General features: G+C 44.8%; 1 protein-coding gene across 2 annotated transcripts in view; it reads right to left on the bottom strand.

Moving 5' to 3' along the window:
* Window positions 1–3088: 3088 nt before the first annotated feature.
* Window positions 3089–24508, bottom strand: part of pamr1b (peptidase domain containing associated with muscle regeneration 1b) — a 36426-nt gene continuing 15006 nt past the window's right edge. Inside the window, exons 4-14 of one of the 2 annotated variants that reach the window (XM_076270482.1) lie at window positions 24462–24508; window positions 20587–20804; window positions 19976–20083; window positions 10467–10637; window positions 9857–10051; window positions 8417–9610; window positions 7790–7969; window positions 7037–7103; window positions 6513–6745; window positions 5410–5759; window positions 3089–4200 (exon numbers count right to left, since the gene is read on the bottom strand). The exon at window positions 24462–24508 is cut by the window's right edge and continues 68 nt beyond it. In XM_076270482.1, coding sequence (XP_076126597.1) covers window positions 3544–4200; window positions 5410–5759; window positions 6513–6745; window positions 7037–7103; window positions 7790–7969; window positions 8417–9610; window positions 9857–10051; window positions 10467–10637; window positions 19976–20083; window positions 20587–20804; window positions 24462–24508 — 3420 coding nt within the window. In that variant the 3' untranslated portion in view covers window positions 3089–3543. The remainder of the gene's footprint in view (window positions 4201–5409; window positions 5760–6512; window positions 6746–7036; window positions 7104–7789; window positions 7970–8416; window positions 9611–9856; window positions 10052–10466; window positions 10638–19975; window positions 20084–20586; window positions 20805–24461) is intronic. The other variant, XM_076270491.1, reaches the window with a different exon arrangement.

The following is a 24508-nucleotide window of genomic DNA, read 5'->3' as shown; positions in this document are numbered from 1 at the left end:
ATGTATCCAGCCTCCGTTTCACCTGAGAAGAACAGTGTATGTGTGTGTGTGTGTGTGTGTGTGTGCACACGCGTATGCAAGTGTGTGTGTGTGTGTGAGAGAGAGCATGTGTGTGCACATGTGAATGTGTGTGTATTTGACTTTGGGTATGCTTCCACTGCCAGAAATGCCACCAAACAACATGGCTGCTGGTGTGTTTACAGTCTCTGGAGGAAATCACATGCGTCCTGAGCCAGGCTCTTAGAATTCATCACAGGCTGAATGGACGAGCCATCATAAATCACCGGGTGTCTACTGAATCTGCAGCCAACACCACAGCTGCTGACATGGAGGCACACACAGTCCAAATTACATCTGTTTTTGTGTGTATGTATTGATATTTATAGTGTGAATGTGTGTGTGTGGGTGTGTGTGTTGAATTATTTCTATATGTGTCTTCTGTTGCCTTTGTGTCACCTATGATCCTATACATGTATTTCTCCTATGTATATGCATGTTTGTGTGTGTCTGTGTGTGTGTATGTGTGTGTGTGTGTGTGTGTGTGTGTGTGTGTGTGTGTGTGAGCAGGAGTGTATGTGCGTGTGTGTGTGTTTGTGTGTGTGAGCAGGAGTGTATGTGTGTGTGTGTGTGTGTGTGTGTATGTGCTGTGTGAGCATGAGTGTATGTGTGTGTGTGTCTGTCAGCATGAGTGTACGTCTGTGTGTGTGTGTGTATGTGTGTCTGTGTGAGCATGAGTGTAGGTGTGTGTGTGTGCTGAACATGCTGAGTGCCAGAAGTCCCTGATTAGCTCAGCTGAGTAAGGGACGGGGGAGGGTTAGTGTGTGTGTGTGTGTGTGTGTGTGCGTGTGTGTGGTGTTTGATGGCACACCTGCGAGGTGAAATGCTAATGTTGTTGCCCGGGAAATATCCGACCCCCAAGGACATCAGACAGATAGGCCTCACATGTCTCACCTGCAGGCAACAGGCTGACATGGAAGAGTGTGTGTGTGCATGTGTGTGAATATGTGTCTGTCTGTGTGTTTGTGTGTAACTCTGTAACTGTGTCTGTGTCCCTCTGTGTGTATTCCCCCCCCATACACACACACACACACACACACATCCCCCAAGGGGCAGGTGCTCTGAGCCATCCACTGTGTCACTCCCCCCTCCACCAATCAGATCCTCTCGTCGTGCAAAGTGGCCTTTGATGTGGTCAGGGCCTGAGAACCTGGTCTCTTCCAGAGCTGGAGGGGAATGCTGCTGTCCCCTCTGTCTCTCCAGAGAATACATATCCACACACACACACACACACACAATCTCTTTAGTTAGTAGTCTCTAGTTTAGAATACCGACAGAGTGATGGACATGAGAGGAGAGGACAAGAGAGATAGCCAAGACATATCACACACACACACACACACACACACGCACACACACACGCACGCACGCACGCACGCACGCACGCACACACACACACACACACACACACACACACACACACACACACACACACACACACACACACACACACATCTCTTTCTGTCAATTTTTTCATTTCACTCCAAACCCATCACATCAAAAGTGCCCCAATCCCTTTTTACCTTTTTTTTTAATCAGCTAATTCCAATATGGAATTTAAGTACAGTACATGTAGTTTGAAACATTGTAATATAGATATTAATCATGGTCAACATACAGTATTGATGTTTAAATGTTCACTGTTATATGCATCCTAAACCCATTAACATGTAGACCACCTAAGATAAAAATATAGTTTATTTGTGGCTCAAGCGTGGATGCTGAAATCCCTCAGTATGTTCAGAAGGCTATGTACAATATTTCTCCAACTTGGCACTGACTCAGCTATATCTGTTGAAGGGTGTAGAACTTTACCTCTGAATCAATACTGATTTCAGCAATGCATGTTCAGCAAGTTTAAACATTGGATGGTAGTTTCAGAAAAGATAGACAGAGAGAGAAAGAAAGAAACGAATAAAGAATTGTATTTATCCTTTATTTAACCAGGGTAGTCACACTGAGACAATAGCCTCTTTTCCAAGTGAGCCCTTGATGGGACTATCGGGCCCTATTGGTCGGGCATTTTTGGCCCTGAAAGGAAAAAAAAATGTTTGGGGCTACTTCAAGAATCTCCATAATATATATTATAGAGTGCTGTTGTTCACTGGGTGTTTGACTAGGCTCACTGTCACTGAATTACGTTGTTGGCTGACTAGGACACTATAAAGCACACAGGTTAAGTTGTTGGCTGACTAGGACACTATAAAGCACACAGGTTAAGTTGTTGGCTGACTAGGACACTATAAAGCACACAGGTTAAGTTGTTGGCTGACTAGGACACTATAAAGCACACAGGTTACCAGTAAGTTGTTGGTAGTGTTCCAGTAATTTGTTGTTTTGCACTGTCTTTTATTCATTCTATATTGTTTTTTTTATGTCTTTTAATTATAACTTTGTTAACATTTTTAAACTATTGCCCTTTTATGATTTTATGTACTATTACCTTGTGTGTTTTATGTTTTCTTTTTTATACTTTTTTTAAACTATTATTTGACTATTGCCGTTCTATGCTATCATTTGCTATTACTGTTTGCTTTTGTTTCTGTAAAAGCACATTGAATGTAGTCTCGTGAACCAGACTACACTTCTTTTCTGAAGCGAAATGAAATTTAGCGGAAGTATGTAGACGGACGGAGTCAGATTACGTTGAATGAATCTGTGTATGAAATGTGCTAAATGAAGAAACTTGACTTGACTTGACTTGACTATGTGTTGACACGTTTTTCATGCTGCCAATTTGCCCCCCGTCCCCAATATAGCATTTCAAGGTCACAGGGTTTTTCCATACACTTATTTACAGTATTTTTTTAAAATCATGTACTTAAATGAAAAGTCTTTGCTTTAAGGGGAAACACAACACAATTGTACAGCTGCTTCTCTCTTGATGCAGGGCCTTGCTCGGGCTGTTTGAGGAGCAGCGCTTCCATCTAGTGGGGCTTTGTTAATACTGCAGTCTACTGAGAGTGGGGTAACAAGACCATCTCATGGATAAACCGTGTGGAAGAGCAGAAGAGCATTTAGTCCCAGGCTGTTGTTCCTATTTAATACACTCATAATTTTATTTAAAGATCATTAGGACCTATCTGTCATTTAACACAATATTTACACCTTTTTCATGTTTACAATTTGGAATAATACATTAAAATACAGTATATGTACATTTCAAAGTTAACAGGCATCCTGGAGGATTGCAAAATCTATGATCCTGGATGAACTCAAACATCTGCTGAAAATAATCAGAGAATGCCACCTACTGGTTGTTTGAGGTCCAATGGACGCCCTCCGAGATCTCAGGCTATTGCACAATCAAGTGTTATCTGATCTTTTTCTGTCAGAAAACACATTATGTTACGGTACGAATGGATATAACTGAGAATGACGGAGAGGTACGCTGGAGAAAACTCACCTGAGCGATCTAATGAAGTGAGGTGTATGTGAGCTAGAGATTGAGTGAATGGGTTTGGGGCTAAAGGGAGAGAAGGCAATCTATTTCATGTTGCTCTCAATAAAGTCTCTGAAGTTGGCCACACGTGTGTAGACGGTGTAGAGCTGCGGGTTGCACTCGGGATGGTCGTAGCCGAAGCTGACCAGTCCCAGGAGCCTCCAGACGCGCAGCTTCCTGTTCTGCTCCTCCTCCTCCTCCAGGAGAAGGATGGACGAGTCGCCCCCACCAGGGGAGGGTACCGGGGTGGGCGCGGGCAGGAGCAAGATGCCCCCGGTGTCGGCCGGGCAAATGCGTGAGGGGCTGGCGTCGGCCTGCTGGCGACCGCAGAACATGTTCTCGGTGATGCTGATGGGCATGCCGTTGCGGGCGTACTGCCGCTCGCACTGGACCGCGTCCGACCCCAGCTGCACGCGCCCCACTCTTGCTCGCTCTTCTTCCGCCTCCATCGCTGCCCCCGCCTGCCCCCCGCCCTGTGCCCCCTCGCCCCCCCACGGCTCCGCCAGCAGAGACCAGCCCGTCACCACCGCCTGCTTCACCCTCGTCGCCTCCTCCTCCTCCATGGCAAGGCCCGTGGCCTCAGGAAGACAGATGGGCAGCACGTGCTCCCCGACGCGAGCCTTGTCCAGCAACTTCAGCACGGCCACGTCTGCGTCCAGAAGCAGGGGGTCATAACTGGGGTGGACGGCAATGGAGGCCACCTGAGAACAGGTAAAAAAAAAAACACAGCAGCAGTAGGTGTGAGCTCCGAACATCTGACCTCTGACCTCTGTATCCTAGAGCTTAGCGAGAGAGATAACAGTGACACCGTCCACGAGGGAGATGCTGAGATACGACGGAAGACAATGAACAGTTCACTTGAATGAGGAAACTGTTTATTGTTTTTGTTTCCTCCAAGGAAAATGTGTGCAGTGTGATGTAACTGAGACCGGTAAAACGTCTCTGATGTGAAGTTTAGCAGAATAAAAATATCTGAACTTCCTGCAGTGTTGCTGTAATCATCCACGCACATATGTAGCCCTTTATTTACACATCACTCAGCTCCTGTCATCATGGTCTTACATTCAGTTTTAAATACATTACTTAATTCATATTTGTCTAAAAAAATAACTTAAGAGCGCCGGCGACTCGGGTTCGATTCCCGCCCCGTGGTCCTTTTCCGGAGCCCACCCCCAACTCTCTCTCCCACTCACTTCCTGTCGTTCTCCAACTCTCTCTCCCACTCACTTCCTGTCGTTCTCCAACTCTCTCTCCCACTCACTTCCTGTCGTTCTCCAACTCTCTCTCCCACTCACTTCCTGTCGTTCTCCACTGTCCTGTCTGATTAAAGGCATAAAAAGGCCAAAAAATATATTATAAAAAATAAATAATAATAACTTACTGTAAGAGAACAATAATAATTTAATATAAATGGAAGTCATTTGTGAAACCCAGTTATGTCAGAGTGTGTGTGTGTGTGTGAGCGTGTTTTTCCTGCTTTCCTGGTTGTCCTGTCCAAAGGGGTGAACTATGCACAAAACAGCACAGTCACTCTGTGCTAGCAACTCAATTACACATACAATGGGAAACATGCAATGTCAGATCGATCGCTAGTTGAAAACCAGTGGTGTGACTTCTTATCTGTCTCTGTTATCTGATCTGCAACCAATCGATGACTGTTCGCTTTTTGGATCACATGATGTTAGAATGTTAGTGTGTGTGGAGACTGTTTTTCCCTTTGCGGCCTTCATTACTGTATTATGCTTGATGTATACGTGTGTGAGTGTGTATGTGTACTGTATGTGTTTGAGTGTGTGTGTGTGTGTGTGTATGTGTTTCTGTGTGTGTGTGTGTGTGAATGCATGTGTGTGTGTGTGTGTGTGTGTGTGTGTGTGTGTGTGTGTGTGTGTGTGTGTGTGTGCCACTCCTACCCTGAGGTGCTGCAGGCCTTTCGTGTGCCTCTGATCGCTGCGGAACTTCTTCCCCAGCACCACCTTGACTTTGGCAGCGTCCAGCGGGTAGAGCTTTCCCAGCTCCGTGACGCAGTGGGCAGCCGCCACCACGCTGCGCTGGTTGACCAGTGCCCCGCTGCACACCAGCTGCCAGCCCTCAGACCCAGACACATCCTCTGTGCCGCTCCCCGCCAGCCCTTTGCCAGCCTTGCCCACCGCGCCCATCTTGGCACCGGAGCCCGGAACTGAGCGTCGGTAGATGGCCACTAGCCAGGGCCAGTGAATCTCCCTTGGCGACTGGGGATTAAAGTTCGAGATCTTTCCGCACACTGACAGAGAGAGAAAGCAGGAAAGGGAGGGTGAGACCTTCAACGACTAGCTGTCTGTACATCTTAATGTTCATTGTGACACAATGACACAATTTCTGTTGGTCCTCAGATTTTGCTTGAGCTTTAATTTTAGCATTAGTTTAGATAGAAAATAATATAATGTAATTCAGTGAAACAGTCAAATGGCATTCACATATCATCATAATAACATATAACAAATACAAAGACATTCTAAATAGTATGAATTTGACAACAGTATTGTGCAGACAATAATTCCTTGAATAGGGATTCTAGAAATCTAACACCTTTTGTATCATAGCTCATCATTATTCTTACTACTCTTATAATGTTACTGCTACTACACTGCACATATCTGTACATGTTGTTCATACATTGTTCATACTACATAGCCATATTTATGGTCTGCTCTTATAAGGTTACCGCTAATAAGCTGCACATATTTATATTTTATTTATATTACTCTAAACCACCTTCTGTAAACTATCTGTATACTACTGTCTACACTGCACTATATTTCTTGTCCTGTCTATGCATCACCTGTTTATACTTTGTATATCACATTGCACTTTTCTGCTTTTTTGCACTTCTGGTTAGACGCAAACTGCATTTCGTTGTATTTGTACTTGTACTCTGCACAATGGCAATAAAGTTGAATCTAATCTAATCTAACCTAAAAAAAAATACGGAACATTACTTCCAATCAGACAACATGTTGCCCTCTACCCCCCTCACCTGGTGAGCAGGAGACATGGCGCCCGCTCCACTTGCCCGTCTTCAGGCAGGTGCGACGGGAGCTGCCCGAGTGCTGGTAGTAGGGCGAGAGGCACTCGTACTGGATGTGCGTGTAGAGGGGGTGGAAGCCTGGGGGCAGCTGGTGCAGTACCTGCGGGCTCCTGGTGGGGGCAGCAGAGACGAAAGGCTTGCCCAAACTGGCTGAGGAGTACAGCTTGTGCACTGGGGTTTTCCTGAGTGGGACATAAATAAGGTGAAACATCGTAAACATGAAGCCTACATAAATAGCCTATAACTCGGGAGAGCATGTCAGAGCTGAGCTAAATTAGAGGACATTGTGTAATGCTTAAGTAGGTCAGGTCAGTGGAGAATTTGCATAAAAGCAATGCATGCATGTGTGTGTGTGTGTGTGTGTGTGTGTGTGTGTGTGTGTGTGTGTGTGTGTGTGTGTATGCTTGCATGTGTGTGTGTGTGTGTGTGTGTGTGTGTGTGTGTGTGTGTGTGTGTTGGGTTTGGAGGCACACCTGGAGAGGACCTGTGGAGGCAGGACAGTCTGTCTCACCAGATTAGACACCTTTGGCTCTCTACAGGCTATAGAAACAGACAAACACACATGAAGGCATGAGCGCACACACACACACACACACACACACACACACACACACACACACATACAGACACACACATACACACACACACACACACACACACGAATGAGACTGAGAGAAAGTGGAATAGAACATTATGTCCAATATTCCAATATATGATTTAATGTTCTGCATTTCTCATTAGTAGGTCACTTTGATACTAAAAGTATGATTCTATGTAATGACTGTATGATATCTGTACTGTCCCTGTGTATATCTGTGTGTGACTGTGTTTAGAGATAAGCAGGAATATTATGACTTTGCAGTGTTTCACTGTTCTGCATGGCTGCGTCAGTAGCTATCTGCTCCGGATTGCCAGGCTGCCACTAATCAGGGTCTGATTCAGTGTAGTCCACGTGAGATGGGATGACCAACGCCATCTCCTGTCAGCCTGGAAGGATACTTAAACTCTAACTATTTCCTTGTCTAGTTAGAGCAGCTGATGGATCTTTAGGTGAAGTCATGCTGTCTCTCCCTTGATGCGCATCATTGTAAATAAACTCTGTTCCTGATTTTTCATACTATTGGTCTGACTGGGTCTCTATTAAATCTATGGTATCAAAATTACCATCAAGACCAACATCAGAGAGACGTGTGTGCGTGTCAGTGTCTGACCGACAGCTGCCGTACCTCTAATGCAGATGGGCTGGGTACCATTCCAGGAGCCATCTGGTTGGCACGAACGGCGGGCAGTGCCACTCAGGGCGTAGGAGTGGTTGCAGAAGAACTCCACCGTCTCTGGAGACAGACCCGGGACCAGCTCCCAGTAGCCATGATAGAGACGAGGGGGAGGAGGACACTTCTTCCTATCTGTCAGGGGAGAAGCAGGGACATAAACACAAGACCTTCACAGTTAAAATGTATAGTTAATAATATAACAATAATATATAAATATAATATTAACATTTATATATAACATTTACCGTACTTAAATATAACATTTAATTATAGTAAACATACATACTACTAATGATAAGGTTATTTGTTGCTATTGATGTTCGATGGGCTCATTATGATAAAATGGTGAAATAGGGTAGCAAGCAGTATATTAATATTAATTGTTATGTACTGCATATTATGATAATTTGCACATACTGTATATTACATGTTTTGCTAGAGTGAGAAGTGAAATGAGTGTGGAGTGAGTTAAATGATGGCTGGGATGAGTGGATAAGTCTGTGCTTTTAAAGGGAGTTGCTGAGGTTCATCAGTACATGGTGACCCCGGCCAAGGAATGGAGATTTCCTGTTATTTTACCAGTGACGCTCTTGTTGTCGGGCCCGCTCTTCCAATCTCCTTTGATGTCTTTCTCCGTCTCCAACCCGTCTGTCACTGTGGGAAGTCGTGTAGGGTTAGCGCTTGGCTTTGTTCCAGGGTGCTCCTCTGAGTCTGCGTCTGAGTCCGCATCTGGCCCCATCTCCGCGTCCTCACTTCCCTTGGTGTGGGAGCCTGTCCCACCCTGCTCTGTCGTGCCCGGAGAGGATATCTCTGTAATATTACCTCCGACTGGGTATTGTTTTCTGTCTAGTTCAGGAGGAGCTGATTTGCCGATGTTCTCGATGTCATTGGAGCTGATCACATCCGTAGCGTTACTGCTCGGTTCGGCATCCAGGTCGTTGTCACTTGTCTTGGGAGGTGGTGGGGCTGCTGTCTCGGGTGGTGTTGTCGTTACGGCGACCGGGCGCTGCTGCATGTTCACGTCTTTCTCAAGGTTGTACTCTGTGTGTATCAGAACATCTTTGGACACGCTGGTTTTCCCCTTTTCGGACAGCAACACTATTTCAATGTCTCTGCCCAGGTCATCAACTGGGTCTTTAGGGGCGCCCAAAACTCCTTTGTCTGGATGCAAGTCCTTATCTAGACCCCTTCCTAGGTCTTTGTCTCCTTCAGACGTCTTCTCCTCCACTGTATTGACATTGTCTTCCTTGACTTTACTTGTGTTTTTAGGACGGAGATCTTTTATGATAAGAACATTCTCCGATCCTTTATCCACATACACATGTGTATGCACATCCTTATCCAGACCTTTGTCTAAATCTTTCTTGAGCTCAGGGTCTTTCTCCTGGACCGTGTTGATATCGTCTGTGCTTTCTTTGCTAGTGTTTTTAGGGACACTTATGGTCGGAACCTTTGGTCCTACTGTGTCCACATTTGGGTCTTTGTCCACATCTTTGTCCGGGTCTTTGTCCACGTCCTTGCGGGGGTCTTTGCCTGCGTCCACACTCACATTTTTGTCTTCATCTTGACCAGGTTCCTTGAAAATGACTATCTGGATGTCTTGATCTATGTCCAGTCCTTTTTCTTCTTTTTCGGGACCCTTTTCTTTGACCATATTTGTGGAGTCATCAGTATCTTTGGTGTCTTTTCCGAAGGGATGTTTGCCTTGGCCCGTCTCTTTCTCTTTCGGCTCTTTTTCTTTTTCCTTATCTGGCGGGGGCACAGGACTCAGTACTGTTAAATCCAGAGAACAAAAACTGTCAGCACCTCTGTTGTAAATAGCAGCCATAAAAACAACTTCTGCTCTAAGATATCTAAATCACTGCGCAGAAATAATAAAGTAACATGATGACAATAAAGTAATTTTATTTCCTGCTCACTTCCTTCCACATGTTACATATCTGATTTAAACTTTGTCCCAAGTGACCACCGACCCAGAGCTTTGGCTATAGATTTCCATCAGTCTCTGTCAGTACCAACCTTTAACACAGGAGGGCGCTGTCCCGCTCCAGGTGCCATTGGCCAGGCATGTCCTCTGCTGCATCCCGCTCAGCTTGTAGGGCTTATAGCAGAGGTACTGCAGGGCAATGAGCACGTCTCCTGGGCCATACACCAGGAAGTGGTCCCCATAGGTGGGCTTGGGTGGGAGTGGACAGGTCCTCACCTGCACAGGCACTGGATCACCAAGGCGTACACACACACACACACACACACACACACACACACACAGGTCAATTATTTGAAATATAAATGAATACTTTAATTACGTATCCATATCCATCCATGTTGGCCGTCATTACAACTTTTGCCATATTTGCCATTTTGGCCTCTACCATTGCCATCAGATGTAAAAGTCTACGCTTTGTTGCCGTATTTGTATCAGTAATGTGTAACAAAATGTGTATTTACATTCATTTAAATTTAATTAAAACTCTAAATTGAATTCTAGAAATAAATGATGACCTAGAAGTGTGTTAAACAGCTGTGAACAGGCTAAAAAAAACCAACCAATCGGCCGATCATACCATTAACCAAACAACAGGTTGTACTAAAACATGTACTAGAGTCGTGCCGAGGCCTAGTATCTCACCACACTGTGGAGGGGGGGCGCTCCAGGTGCCCTCCAGCATACAGGTGGCGATGCGGTAGCCGTGCAGCTGGTACCCCGGCTGGCATCGGTAGATGACGTGCCCGCCGACGCTCACATCGAGGCTCACAGCATCGCCATAGAGGGGCATCATGGGCCGCCCACACATCAACACTGCAACACACATTCATGCGCAAGCACACACACACACACACGCGCACATGCACGCACACACACACACACGCACACACACACACAAACGCACACACACACACACACACACACACACACACACACACACACACACACACACACACACACACACACACAAACGCACGCACACACACGCACGCACGCACACCCACGCACGCACGCACGCACACACACACACACATACACACACACACACCAACGCCACAGGAGAGCACAGTTAGATGGTTGGTTTCCTTACTGGAAGGGTTTTAATGTAACACAGACCTGGCAAATCTCCATAGCTCACCCACATGCATACCTCCATACTTGCATGCATGCATACATACATGTATACACAGCCATGGGGGAGATTACACACAATCCACAGGCTACATTAATCTCACTCTTGTGCATAGTAAAAAGTGACACACACATACATGTACACACACACACACACACACACACAGCCTACACACCCATGCACATGTATATAAAAATATTAAACTAGTGAGGTAACTGTATTCCTGTGCTCTCCTTGCCACAGAGCTCACATGCTGCTTCAGTGTACTGTGGTACAATACTACACCTCATCTACACTTTAACTGTGCTCAGAAATGCATTGGCATCCCGTATAGTCATTTAGCTGCTAAAAACACACTACCAACTTCATTACTTGAGAATCATTACCTTTCTACCATAGCAGACCACGCCGCGAACTACAATTTCACTATAATCAGCTGTCTCATCAAGCTCAGTCAAACCTACTAATGTGAAATCCTCTAATGCATGTCTTCAGGTTGTAAATCTCAGAGTTCCATGAGCCGAACTATCAGTACGAAACACACACACACACACACACGTTGTATACTACCTCTCTCTCTTTCTCACACTTACACACATACACGCACAAACTTCACCTGCGTTATAGATGAACATACACACACACACACAAAGAGAGAGAGGGAGAGAGAGAGACATTCTTCCATTCTTTCACAGGCATCCCTCTTAGATACCCACGCTCCTCTGGATGAGTGCCCATTCCTGGCAGTCGATGGAGATGAGTTCACAGCTTGCAAAAGCACCTCCACTCAAATAACTGAGCTTTCTCTCTCTCTCACACACACACACACACACACCTACTGCATTCTGTATTAACAACTGTATCACATCTCCTCTCATATACCTGGCTCATTAGGAAACAATTTCACCCTCAGTGGAAAAAATTGCTCCAGTGTGCTCGGCCACATAAACACGTGTCCGTGGCCAAGAACAAACTAGAAAAGTTCAGGGTAAAGAGGCTCGGCCATTTTCCATCCAAAAAAATAAAGAGCTGGGCTTTTTATAGCAGGGCTGGCACCAGAACCCCCAACCCATACCACTGAATGGAATAACATATGCTTTTCTCTCTCTCGCTCTCTCTCTCTCTCTCTCGCTCTCTCTCTCTCTCTCACTCTGTGTGTGTGTGTGTGTGTGTGCGTGCATTTGTGTGTGTGTGAGTCAGAATGTATGTATTCATGTTTGAGTGGGGTTGAGAATTTGTGTGCATTTGTGTGTACGTGTGTGTTTTTGTGTGTGAAAGAGATAGAGAAAGAGAAGGAGAAAGAGAGAGATTGCATATGCGTTTAGGTGTGTGTGTGTGTGTGTGTGTGTGTGTGTGTGTGTGTGTGTGTGTGTGTGTGTATGCGTGCGTGTTAAAGTATGTTTGACAGTGTGTGATATTAAGAACAAAGGCCATGTTTTCCCCCTCACGTATGCCTGAGTGGAAACCTCCCTGTCTGGGAGCCTGGGGTCATCACTCCTGGTCTCTGTCCACAGACTAATGTTTTCCAGTCGCAGGGGCCAGCCGCATCTTCCTTTATGAGCCAGACGAGACCAGGATGATAAGCAGTCCACTGCAGCTGGCATATGCTTGCAGAATCAATTTCCTTTAAAACTGCTGTACTCATCTACATATACTGTATGTGTACACTGTATGTAGTCCCATTTCATTTTGCACACTGATGTTCAACTGCTCATGACCACAGATATCTACGCAGCCAATCACATGGCAGAAACAGTCCATTTAGGCATGTAGCAGCCAATCACATGGCAGAAACTCGGTCCATTTAGGCATGTAGCAGCCAATCACATGGCAGAAACTCAGTCCATTTAGGCATGTAGCAGCCAATCGCATGGCAGAAACTCAGTCCATTTAGGCATGTAGACTTGGTCAAGAGAATCTGCTGAGGAGCAAACGAACATCAGAATGGGGAAGAGAGGTGATTTAAGTGACTTTGAGTGTGGCATTGTTATTGGTGAGTATTGTCGGAAACTGCTGATCTAGAGGAGTTTCACACGCAAACATCTGGTTTACAGAGAATGGTCTGAAAAAGAGAAAATATCCAGTGAGTAGCAGTTCTCTAGGCGAAAAACGCCTTGATCATGGCAGAAGTCAAAGGTGAATGGCCAGACTCAACAGAACAGAAGATTGGAAACATGTTGCTTGGTCTGATAAATATTGATTTCTGCTACAACATTCGGATGGTAGGGCCAGGATTTGGTGTAAACAGCATGAATCATGGCTTGCCAAGTATTGCCTTGTGGTGGTGTAATGGTGTGGCCGATATTTTCTTTCTACACTTTGCACCCCACTTAGTACCAACTCAGCATCATCCTAAAGGAAAACTACGATTTTTCACATTAGATCTCTGTTTCTCAAGGTCACCGAGTTTGGTACGGAAAAAAAAGAAGGAAAAAAAAATGGTGCTACCTACTTCGAGTTTCTGCAGCCAGAGCAGCGGGGCTGCTTTGCTACACTCTGGGGCATGTTTTTAAAAATGCTCCTTTAAATGCGCTGTCTACGAGTTTGAGTACTGAGTATTGTTATAACATATCCATCCCTTTAAGACCAAAGTGTAACCATCTTCTGATGGCTACTTCCAGTAGGATAACAGGACATGTCACAGGACATGTCACAGGACATCAAGGAGGTGGTCATCCAACTGGGGGAGCCACTGAAGCACATCTTCAATTTGAGCCTACGCCTTGGACAAGTTACAACACTGTGGAAGACATCATGTCTCACCCCTGTCCCTAAGAAGCCACACCCTAGTGAGCTTAATGACTACAGACCTGTCGCTCTTACATCACATGTGATGAAAACAATGAAGCGACTGGTCTTAGGTATGCTCAGACCCCCGGTACGCCATGCACTAGACCCGTTACAGTTTGCATACCAGAAGAAAGTGGGCGTGGACGATGCCATCACTTATCTTCTACACAGGACACATTCTCACCTAGACAAGGGGAAAAGTGCTGTGAGAATCATGTTCTTTGATTTCTCAAGTGCTTTTAACACCATCCAACCCCTCAGACTGGGAGACAAGCTCTTGCAGATGGGTGTGGACGCTCACAAGGTAACCTGGATTACAGATTACCTGACCGAGCGACCACAGTTCATCAGACTGAATAACTGTCTCTCTGACACTGTGATCAGCAGCACCGGAGCGCCACAGGGAACTGTGCTCTTGGACAATGAGTGTCACCCACTCCACAGCACTATTGTTAAGCAGAAGAGCCTGATCAGCTGGAGACTTCGCTCACTGCCTTGCACAACTGACAGACTGAGAAAGTAATTTGTCCCCAGGGCCATTGAACTGTTCAATGCTTCACTTAAGGGAAGAGGAGAGATAGACTTCTCTGCATAGTCTGTCTGCCTCTTCACCCCCTCCATGTTTGGATACTGTCTGTCCAGTGGCGCAAAAAGTGGGTATGCACTATATGCGGCGCATAGGGGCGCAGCTCCATGGGGGCGCCAAAGCGATGGTAAAATATATATATATATTTGGTATTTTCTATATGTAGCTACTGCTGTCCGTTTCTAAATCATTTCAACTTTTTCTCAATGTTCTATAACATTTTAGAGGACTAACAGGCTAGAGTAGGTGCCCTATCTCATAAGATTCCATTATAGAATTTTGACATAGAAGAGGGAGTGGGGGCGCCGTGAGCGCTGGGCGAGCAGCGCTTGTGAAAGGGCTATGAGTAGTGAGTTGCCGAAAAAGATGGATACAGCAAAAAAAAGCTGTTGACGACTAAAAATAGAAAAAGAAAGAGGGAAAAGGAGATGGCATGTCAAGGGATGCAACAGCAGTTAAATAAGTGGACGGTGAAAGGCAACAGGTAGGATTTAAAGTGATGACGTCTGTACTTGGAGGCTTGCAAATATGAATGTTAACAGACTAACTAGCGTTTGTTAAGCATAATGCCGATTGAAACATAGCCTATTCCATTCAGATAGCTAGGTGGCTACCATGCTCATACTGCACTTTTAATGGCCAACTGCAAACAGAAATGTCATGCTAGCAGTAACTCATTACATTTTTCCATATCCTAACAATGAAGGCTCCTTGTAATAACTTAATATTGTGTTGTCAATGTGGTGCAAACAAACAAGGCTAGAGTGCCTATCAGCCTTATATCCATTGTGAGCATTAGCTGGCAAAAGGACGTTATGAGAACCGTTTAGACTCTCTTAAAGTGGCAATGCACCATTTATCAATACTTATCAATAACATCAAGTTAAACATCAAATTGGCAGCATTTCTTTAAAAACATATTCAATAGACACTAATACACAGTAATAGTGTAAATTATTGGTCTTTTGTGGGGGGAGCGCTAATATTGTTGTTGCATACCCCTCAAAAATGGGTAGTTGCACCCCTGTGTCTGTCCACTAGCCACTTTTTACCACCGTCTTTCTGCCTCACTGTTTGCATGCTATATTAGCACATTAGCACATATGCATAACCCCTCCCTCCATGCCACAGCCGAACTGTGGCCACACTTATACCTTTTCTTAAAATAGTTATATAGATATATAGACTTATTCTTGCACTGTTGCACTGTTGGACTTACAGTATTCATTTGCACTATAACCATGACCACTATCACCATCACCGTGACACTCACTCACACAGAGTACCTTACCTTACTATGCACAGAGAATCACAGGCTCAGTCCCTGCCTCAGTCATTGCAAGCGCCTCTTGATTGATTAATCACCACTATGTGGATACTGTTTTTAGAATTTATTTAGATTAAGTGTTAGTATAATTTGTATTTTAGTATATTTAGTATATTCTTTATCTTCTACTGTCCTTATTGCTTAGTTGTGTTTTTATATTATATACTTTTAATTACTTTTTCTGCTGTTAGTGAATGTATGTGTGTTGTCTGTATGCTACTGAGACCTTGAATTTCCCCTGGGGATCAATAAAGTATCTATCTATCTATCTATCTATCTATCTATGTCAGAAAGCTTGGGTCATCTGTTACGTCCTGCATGACGCATAAAGAGGGCCTGGTTACGGCGCGGCGCACGGGAGAGAGTGGCTTGCTTTGTGTTCGATTTGTTTCTTTAAGTTACCTTTGCGTTATACCATAAACCCCTTGGACATTTGTTTGTCACCCTCTCTCCTGCTCTTTTGTTACTATTGGAGCCAGTAGTAACACATCTCAAACTGGTTTCTTGAACATGACAATGAGTTCACTGTACTGAAATGACCTCCACAGAGACCAGAGCCGAGTCCAATCCAGCACCAGAGTCCAATCCAGCAACAAAGCATGATACAATCATGTCAATATGGACCAACATCTCAGAGGAATATTGCCAGCACATTGTTGAATCTATGCTATGAAGAATTAAGGGTTACACTTTACTTGACAGTGTTGACATAAGAATAGGGTTGGGTATCGTTTGGGTTTTATCCGATACCGGTGCTAAATCGATACTTTTAAAACAGTGCCAGTGCCGAAACGGTGCCTTAACCGGTACTTTGTTTTTAAAATGTTTTAAATTAAAATGGTCTAAAGCATGAATTGCTTTTTTTTATTGATAAGACAAATTTGAACATGAAATTGAACTGTTATATTCAATTTACTATCAATATCTCATTGCTCCTACGAATAATACATTTAAATGTTAAAACACCTTGCCATGCATGCACACACAATGGTAAGCTCTGCTTTCAAGTTTACCCAGTGTAGGCGTTTGCCTTAAGATATGTTAAAACCGCTTGCCATAAAACTGCCAGGTCATGGACAACGGCATTTGCAAGCAAGCTAATCTAACAGGGACTCTACTTTCCAGTTAATTCAGTGTGTTCCCAAATGCTTCAAGAAATGTCATGTCTTAACCCATAACACGCAGTTTTGAACATGTTAGGCTACATGTTGGTGTTAAAGTGTTTAGATTCCCAGCGCTAGCCTAGTAGGCATTTTAACAGCAACTATGGCTATGCGCTAACACCAGTCAGCTGAGTTTAATTAGCGATAACGTACGGAGATGGTTTCATAGCTTCTTTGACAGCTCAGTGACATCTGGGTATGTAACCTACATATTTATGTTTTTGCCAGTTAACTTTTAACATGATCTTCATATTCATTGTGATGCTATATGGGCCTCATGCCCATGAAAGATTAATATCATGGCATTATGTTGTTTAACACACCGTGAAATAAAGTTTTCACCTTACAACTTTGCTGATAACATTTCAAATAAATGTCAGTTAGCGCATTAACAAGGATATTGTGTAACGTATAGGCTAGCCTACTGTTTTTGACAGGAGCTTGCGATATCGCTTTAAAGTAAGCTACTGGGGCTCACGCAAGATGTCAAACACTGTCCACTCGCCTATGTGGTGCACCCCTCTGATTTATACATCTAGTGTTTATCATGTTAGCTAACTGTATCTGGATGTGTTGCTATCAGAGCAAGACGTAAGAGATCGCGCATGACATGCAGTGATGCCTCGTATAAAAAAAAGGAATTAAAAAAACGCTATTTAAGCACCGAAATGAGGCACCGAAATCCACATTGTTATTCGATGCAGTTACTACCGTTTGCGTCGGCACCGGTGCCATATTAGAACCGTGTTTCGGTGCCCAACTCTACATAATAGGACGTGAACGTGTCATAAACAAGTCATAAACGTTTATGACATAACACTTCTGTTATTAAGTGACATTCAGTTTTTGTCATAACAAGGGTTAGGGTTAGAGTTAGTGTTAGGGTCAGGTTTCATGTGTCATAACAGTGTCATGTGTTCACGACAGTGTCATGTCACTCTTATGTCGATACTGTCAAGTAAAGTGTTACCGAATTAAGGGAGTTCTGACCCTGGTCCAACCCAGTACTAGGTTTACTTAATAAAGTGACCAGTCAGTGTACTGTATGTATCCCCACTACCTGTGCCATGGCCCATCCTCTCCTCTCTCTCCACTCCTGTATTCCCCTTATACTTTTCACTTTCCCGGCTAGTGTGTCATTGGACGTTTGAGCGTAATGTGGAAAAAGTCCTCCTGCCGGAGGTGCTAAAGGGAGGTATTTCACCTCTGCTCTCTTCCATGCTCCTCTGCTCTCTGATTGGCTCTTCAGCTGCAGCCCGGCTCCTTGCTGATGCACTTTAAGTGCTTCCTGAAGAAGGAATTTCAACCTGAGGCTGACTTTGGCTCAGGTCTAGGTTAGGTGAATTCCAAAACCAACTACTGTTTAAGCAATGTCCATTAGCTCTCCATTTGTTTTTATGGATAACTTGGAAAAGGTGTTTAAGTGTTTAAACATGGTCTCCTGAAGGGTGCCTGAGATTAAGACTCCATCTTCTCATCTCCAGTTGCCTAATCATGTTCAGAATGAGACTGGCTTTACAGAGTGAGACGTAAGACTAGGATAAAAGCAGGGTTAATTTCCTTGCATTTGCTTGTTGTAGGCTGAGAGTTTAATGGAGTGTGTTTGCTATTTTACGGCAAAATGTGCGTTTGGTTATCACCTCCAGCACGCACACACACACCCCCATCACACATACATAAACACACACACAAACATATGTGTATTGCACACACTATCTCTCTTTCTCTCTCTCGCTCTCTCTCTCTCACACACACACACACACACACACACACACATATGCACACATGCGTATACACATACAAACACACCCCGCTACTGTCTACAGCACATCTTCTGAAGGCTGTAATGACCACATGTTTTCCAGCATCAGTGGAGATGTTTAAAGCCCAGCCTGGCCTGCCTCCAGGGATCCTGTGAGTGTGCACACCGAGAGCAGTATGGAATTCCACTGCTCCCCAAGCCCACTTTATGGGCTCCGGCACAATGGAAAAGTTCTCTCTCTCTGTCTCTCTCTCTGCGTGTGTGTGTGTATATGTGTGTGTGTGTGTGTGTGTGTGTGTGACAGAAGGGGGTCGTTTCACCACATTCATAAACTCCTATTCAGCAATGGAAATGAGACCACCAGATAAAGGAAAAGAAAACACTGAGAGAAACAGAGAGAAGGAGAGGCAGAGAGTGAGGAGATATGGAGGGAGAGAGAGAATGAGGTAGAGAGAGAGAATTTTGGCTTGTCTGTTTTCCTGTGAGGGTGCTGTGAGGAGAGGCTAGGTACGGAAATACACAACTCTGTCCAGACCCAGAAAAAGTAGTACTGTACAGACATGCCAGCTAAAAAGGTAATAGCTCAAAGCCATCCAGGTTGTGTATGTGTGTGTGTATGTGTGTGTGTGTGTGTGTGTGGTGTGTGTGTGTGTGTGTGTGTGTGTGTGTGTGGTGTGTGTGTGTGTGTGTGTGTGTGTGTGTGTGTGGTGTGTGTGTGTGTGTGTGTGTGTGTGTGTGTGTGTGAGTGAGTGCAAAGATGTAATGGCTTGGCTTCATCTGTATGTCTGTGGCAGGTAACCACTTCCAGACTGTGTGCCAAGTACAAAGCACACACACACACACACACACACACTCTCATCAGTCCACTGCTGCTTTTCCACTGGCATCGGACTCCTCTCTCCCCCCTCGGTCCCTGGGCACAAATAACTCACCAGCAGAAGCAGCAGCACGATCAGTGGCAGCAAGAACACACAACCACTGATCTCACCCTCTACACCGCAGCCCCGGACTCCCATAAGCCCTCTGGGAAAGGCTGCTCAGACGCCTGCCCACCTCATGGTTGTTGGTCAGGTTGTTATTGGTTGCTGTGCGTGTGTGCGTGTATGAGTGTGTGTGCGTATGTGTGTATGAAAAAGTGTGTGTGTGTGTGTGTGTGTGTGTGTGTGTGTGTGTGTGTGTGTGTGCGTGTGTAGTGTGTGTGTGTGTACTAGTGTGTGTGTGTATGTGAGTGTGCGTGTGTAGTGTGTGTGTGTGTGCTAGTGTGAGTGTGTGAGTGTGTGTGTGTGTGTGTGGTATGTGTGTATGTGTGTGTGTGTGTGTGTGTGTGTGTGTGCGCGCACGCACATGTGTGTGTGTGTGTGTGGATGAGATGGTATGGCTTGGGTACTCACCATGCTCACACCTCTTGCCAGTGTAACCGGCCAAACAGGCGCAGTGGTAGGAGAGGGAGGAGTCCAGAACACAGGTGCCGTCATGGAGACATGGTGAGGAACTGCAGGCTGGAGGATTTAGTGGAACACACACAAACATACCGATGAAGCCAAGCCATTACATCTTTGCACTCTCACACACACACACACACACACACTTCTTTGAGAATGGCACACAATACATACAATAAATGCTTAAAGAAGCCTCTTCTTATGTGTCTTAGGTTACACAAATGCAAGGAATACATATTTAATGTAAACATAGTACATTTACATATGGTGCCATACTGTGAATGTATCTATTTTATAAATTGCATTGTATACTGTACTACTGTATATTGTTAAATATGTAGACCTGTAGGCCCCAGCCGTGGCGCGGCTGGCTGGGGCACCTGCACTGTGCGCCGGTGGCCCGGGTTCGATTCCCGCCCCGTGGTCCTTTCCAGAATCCACCCCGTCTCTCTCTCCCACTCACTTACCTTTAATATCCACTATCCTATCTAATTAAAGGCATAAAAAGCCCAAAAAATATACTTAAAAAAAGCAAAAAAAAAATATGTAGCCCTGTATACCTGAGCTCTCCTGGAAAGTAGCGAAGAAGCCGTCAAAGTTTTTGTAACCGTCGGAGACAAACAGGATGTGCAGGGTGTTGCCTGAGCTTAGAATTGGAGGAGGCCTGTCGTTCCCACAGTACCGACCAATCACGCGAGAGTTAATGCTGTCCCCGTCTCGCACCTCCACGTAGTCATAGCGACAGCTGTGGTCAAACTCCAGACTGAGCATCATGAACCTATCATCCACAAAGAGTGAGAGAATTAAAGACAGAGATAGAGAAGGAGAGAGGGAAAAAGGAATGGTAGGGAAAGCAATGAATTTAGATGATAGATTCCATTTGACCCCAGTTACGTAACTAACTAGGCAATTGACTTCCAGTCATTCATCATGGCTTCATCTACTCAGCCTTGTACACTTCCTCACCATCTTTAGTTCATCAACTTTAAACGAGCCGCCACGGCAAACACTTACACAGGCCACACCACATCACACTCATGGCAGACTACTTCCATTTCCCAGCAATCTCACTCTATAAACACATCTCGGATTTCTCAGTTGGCATCGCGAGTCAGGACAGGTTGTTTTTTGGCGCTACTGGTCCATTGGGGAAAAGAAAAGTAGAGAAGAGGGGGATGAAGAGAGGGCAGGGAGAAAGGAAAAGAGGAAGAGGTTATTGAGGTTATTGGCCCGCTCGCTGCCAAGTCATTTGTCTTCCTCTTCCATGGCACAGACTGGCGCGAACAGAACCTCCATCGGAGCTAGCAAGCGGGCTAATGACAGTGACGGGGATACTCTCACTCTCTCCATCAATCAGCGAGCTAAAAGTGGGTGTGAATTGTTCCTTTCATTACCTCCATCTTGGGAACCCAGTGGTGAATGTTTCATGAATGATAATCATCCCCCATTTCACCTGCGCTGTTATAAATAACTCCTATATTATGGAGTCAGTCTTCCTCACGCCACTCTGCTTCTCAGCATGCGGAGCATCCCTGTTCCTGGACCTCCGCCTCATTTATGCACGTTTGGCATCTGAGATCACGAGCCCACATCCAGCGGCAGCAGGGGGGATAACAAAGAAATTCCAAAGCGGGAATTCATTATGGAATGGCACCTAATGGTGCAGTTTCCCACAAGCTCTGATGAACAATTTTAGGTGTGACATAACTGTCAGTGACGACCACTGGCTGTATACCAGTCTAAGCTGTTCATTTTAAAGAGGAGTGATTGCTGGAGGGGAAGATGTGTTGGCGAATTGTAAGCAGATGCCGACATACATGACGACGTACATCACACACACACACTCATTGAACAATCCTGTAATCCTCTAATTACCTTCTTAGGGCCCAAGCAGCTTGAGGCAACTGTTTAAATTATAATAAACTTGGGGGGGGGGGGGGGCTGAAATAAATAGAAGTGAAATCTGTGTATTATAGTCTATGGGTTAACCGTCATACTTATTTCATAAATGCCAAACCAAATAACATGAGCTTTGCATTTTCTTAAGTCATTATCAGCACTGCAAATTATGGCAATTAAACAGACGTTATGTGTTCATAAAATTTTTGTCTGGCTAAGGTTGTCTAAACTTTCATGACTTCCATATGTTTGAGAACAACATAATTCAATCCTCCTCATGGACAAAAGAAAATAATACTTCATTTAACGTCAGTTGCAGTGTCGGGACGCATTAACAACCCACTAAATCAACCTGAACTGCTTCAACCCTGATGTCACAGAACCATATCGCGTCAATGGCCATCTCAACTCAACCGGGTGTGGACTAAATACATCATGATGTTCACACATTGATGTATGGGAGAATGTATTGAGAGATTTGGACATGAATTCAGACATACACTGACATGTTGTTGAGTTATTTTTGAGGCCAGAGTGTATGTAGGCTACAGCTATGTTTATGGTCTAACAGTAGAACTAATGAAGGTCATTCCTGAGGTGTGGAGGTGGAGGTGACACTGCACTTGAAGGTAAGAGAGGGAAGCCGAGGCAGTGAGTAACACATAAAGCTCATAATAACGTGGAGGTGGTAGAGAAGGTTCCAGTGATTTTAGCTCTGGATGTCACATTCCTGGCAGCAGCTGAGGTGAACACTTAAAAAGTTATACTGTATCAAATGTAAAGGATAGACGTCAGACGCCTGCCTGTTGATATACTGTAGTGCATTCCCTTGTGGGAAAGAGCATGCAGCTGTGGATGGACCGTTCTATAGTTGGAAGAGTGCATGGAGTCTTTGAAGCTATATGAGGAGAGGGTGGGTTTGCTTTTGGATTGGTTCCACTCGCGTGAACTGGGTTTGGGCGTGTAGGGTATAGGGTGTGTGTTCAGGTGCTTCGTTCGGTGTACTGTGACTGTATGTGGGTGGTACCTAAAGCCTAACTTAAAACGGGATAAGCCAATCATCTTGTCATTAATCTCTGCCGCCCACCCCTACCCCCCCCCCACCCCCCCCCCACTCCCCTCTCTCTCTCTGTGGGTTTGGTTGGGAGAGCCTGGCTGGGTGTAATAGGGCTGTGTGGGTTGGATGGAGTGGAGTGGTTGTGGGTTGCTATTTGTGGGTGTGAGTTGATTTGAGTGAGTAAGCGTGAGGGTGTGTATTTTGAGATTGTGCAGGGATGGAGGGTGGGGTAGGGCCTAGGGGGTGATGTTGAAAGAAAGTGTGTGTGTGTGTGTGTGTGTGTGTGTGTGTGTGTGTGTGTGTGTGTGTGTGTGTCTATGAGGGTACAGCTCAGATGAGACATTGAGTACGGTTAGGCATTACAGCATTCACAAATGCAAGCCAGAGGTCTTAAACGTGTAAATCTGATGCCAGTTAGTCCCCATAGGAGCATGCCAAAACCCATAACTTTCCATTAGCTCCGTGAATAAGAGGCCTTAGCTAAAAAGGGCCCTTGTTATATTTATGGTCTTTATGGCGTGCTTGCCGTAAAATATCGAAAAAAGCAATATGAGACAATTTATGGGGCAATTAATGACTTTGTGTTATAGTTAGTCCATGCCATTGTAATGTACATGAAAGCCTGCTTGGATGGCACTGAAGCTTTTATGCAGTGCAGGAGGGTGGATCTAAGAAGATTTTCTATCTTCTTTCTATAGCATTTGGCTTGGCCTGTCAGTGGTTTTGATATTACCCTTATGTTCATAGGGAAATTGCTATAATTATTATCACGCAACTATTTATCCCAAGGCACATTATCTATACAGTAACCACTAGTTCAATTATGCTTTAACTAGTGTTATTACACACACACACACACACACACAAAGCCTCTCCATAATAGTTTAATTGGCAATATGGGTTGGGAAGGAGTCCTTTGTTGGAACTGGGCAGAGACTTCACCCGGAGTTCTGCTTTGGATTTCTATCTGAGGCCTGGAACATCATCGATCCGTGTCTCCAATTTGATGGAACTATGGAACTTGTCACCCAAAATTAAGACTAATGTGCTTTGATGGATGCTGCCCAAAGTGGGTTAACCAGGTGCAAATCGTTTTTCTTTATGGGTGCTCTTTCAAGCCACAGAGGGAGTATCACAACAGACCCTTTGACAGTGAGCAGCCTTCTTCTGAGCTAATACAATATCTGTAGCAGACTTAATAAACCCAATTAATAATAGTCCTCAACTGAACAATAACACCACTCAGTACAGTATAACCTCAAAAAAGGCTTCGTTCATCATCAGACAACTTCCAAACAATTAGGGACATTACAAATCATCTTATAAATGCAAATTATGATTTTGTGACCATGGACACAATAACGCCAGTCAGTAAATATTTGGGCACCGGGACTCAGGGGGTAGAGGTGCCCAAGTACTGAGTGGTTAGGCTGTGGTGGCGACGTGTGGTGTGGTGTGAGATGACGCCTCGGTGCCCACCTGAACTCGATGGCGAAAGGCCGATCGACCTGTAGTGTCCACTCGCA

The sequence above is a fragment of the Alosa pseudoharengus genome, unplaced genomic scaffold, assembly GCF_046254945.1.
Source record: "Alosa pseudoharengus isolate Yale_2024_CS ecotype anadromous, Long Island Sound unplaced genomic scaffold, YU_APseudo_1.1 YU_APseudo_1.1_scf_10, whole genome shotgun sequence".
NCBI classification, from domain to species: domain Eukaryota; kingdom Metazoa; phylum Chordata; class Actinopteri; order Clupeiformes; family Clupeidae; genus Alosa; species Alosa pseudoharengus.
This window is presented reverse-complemented; position numbering and strand designations above follow the sequence as displayed.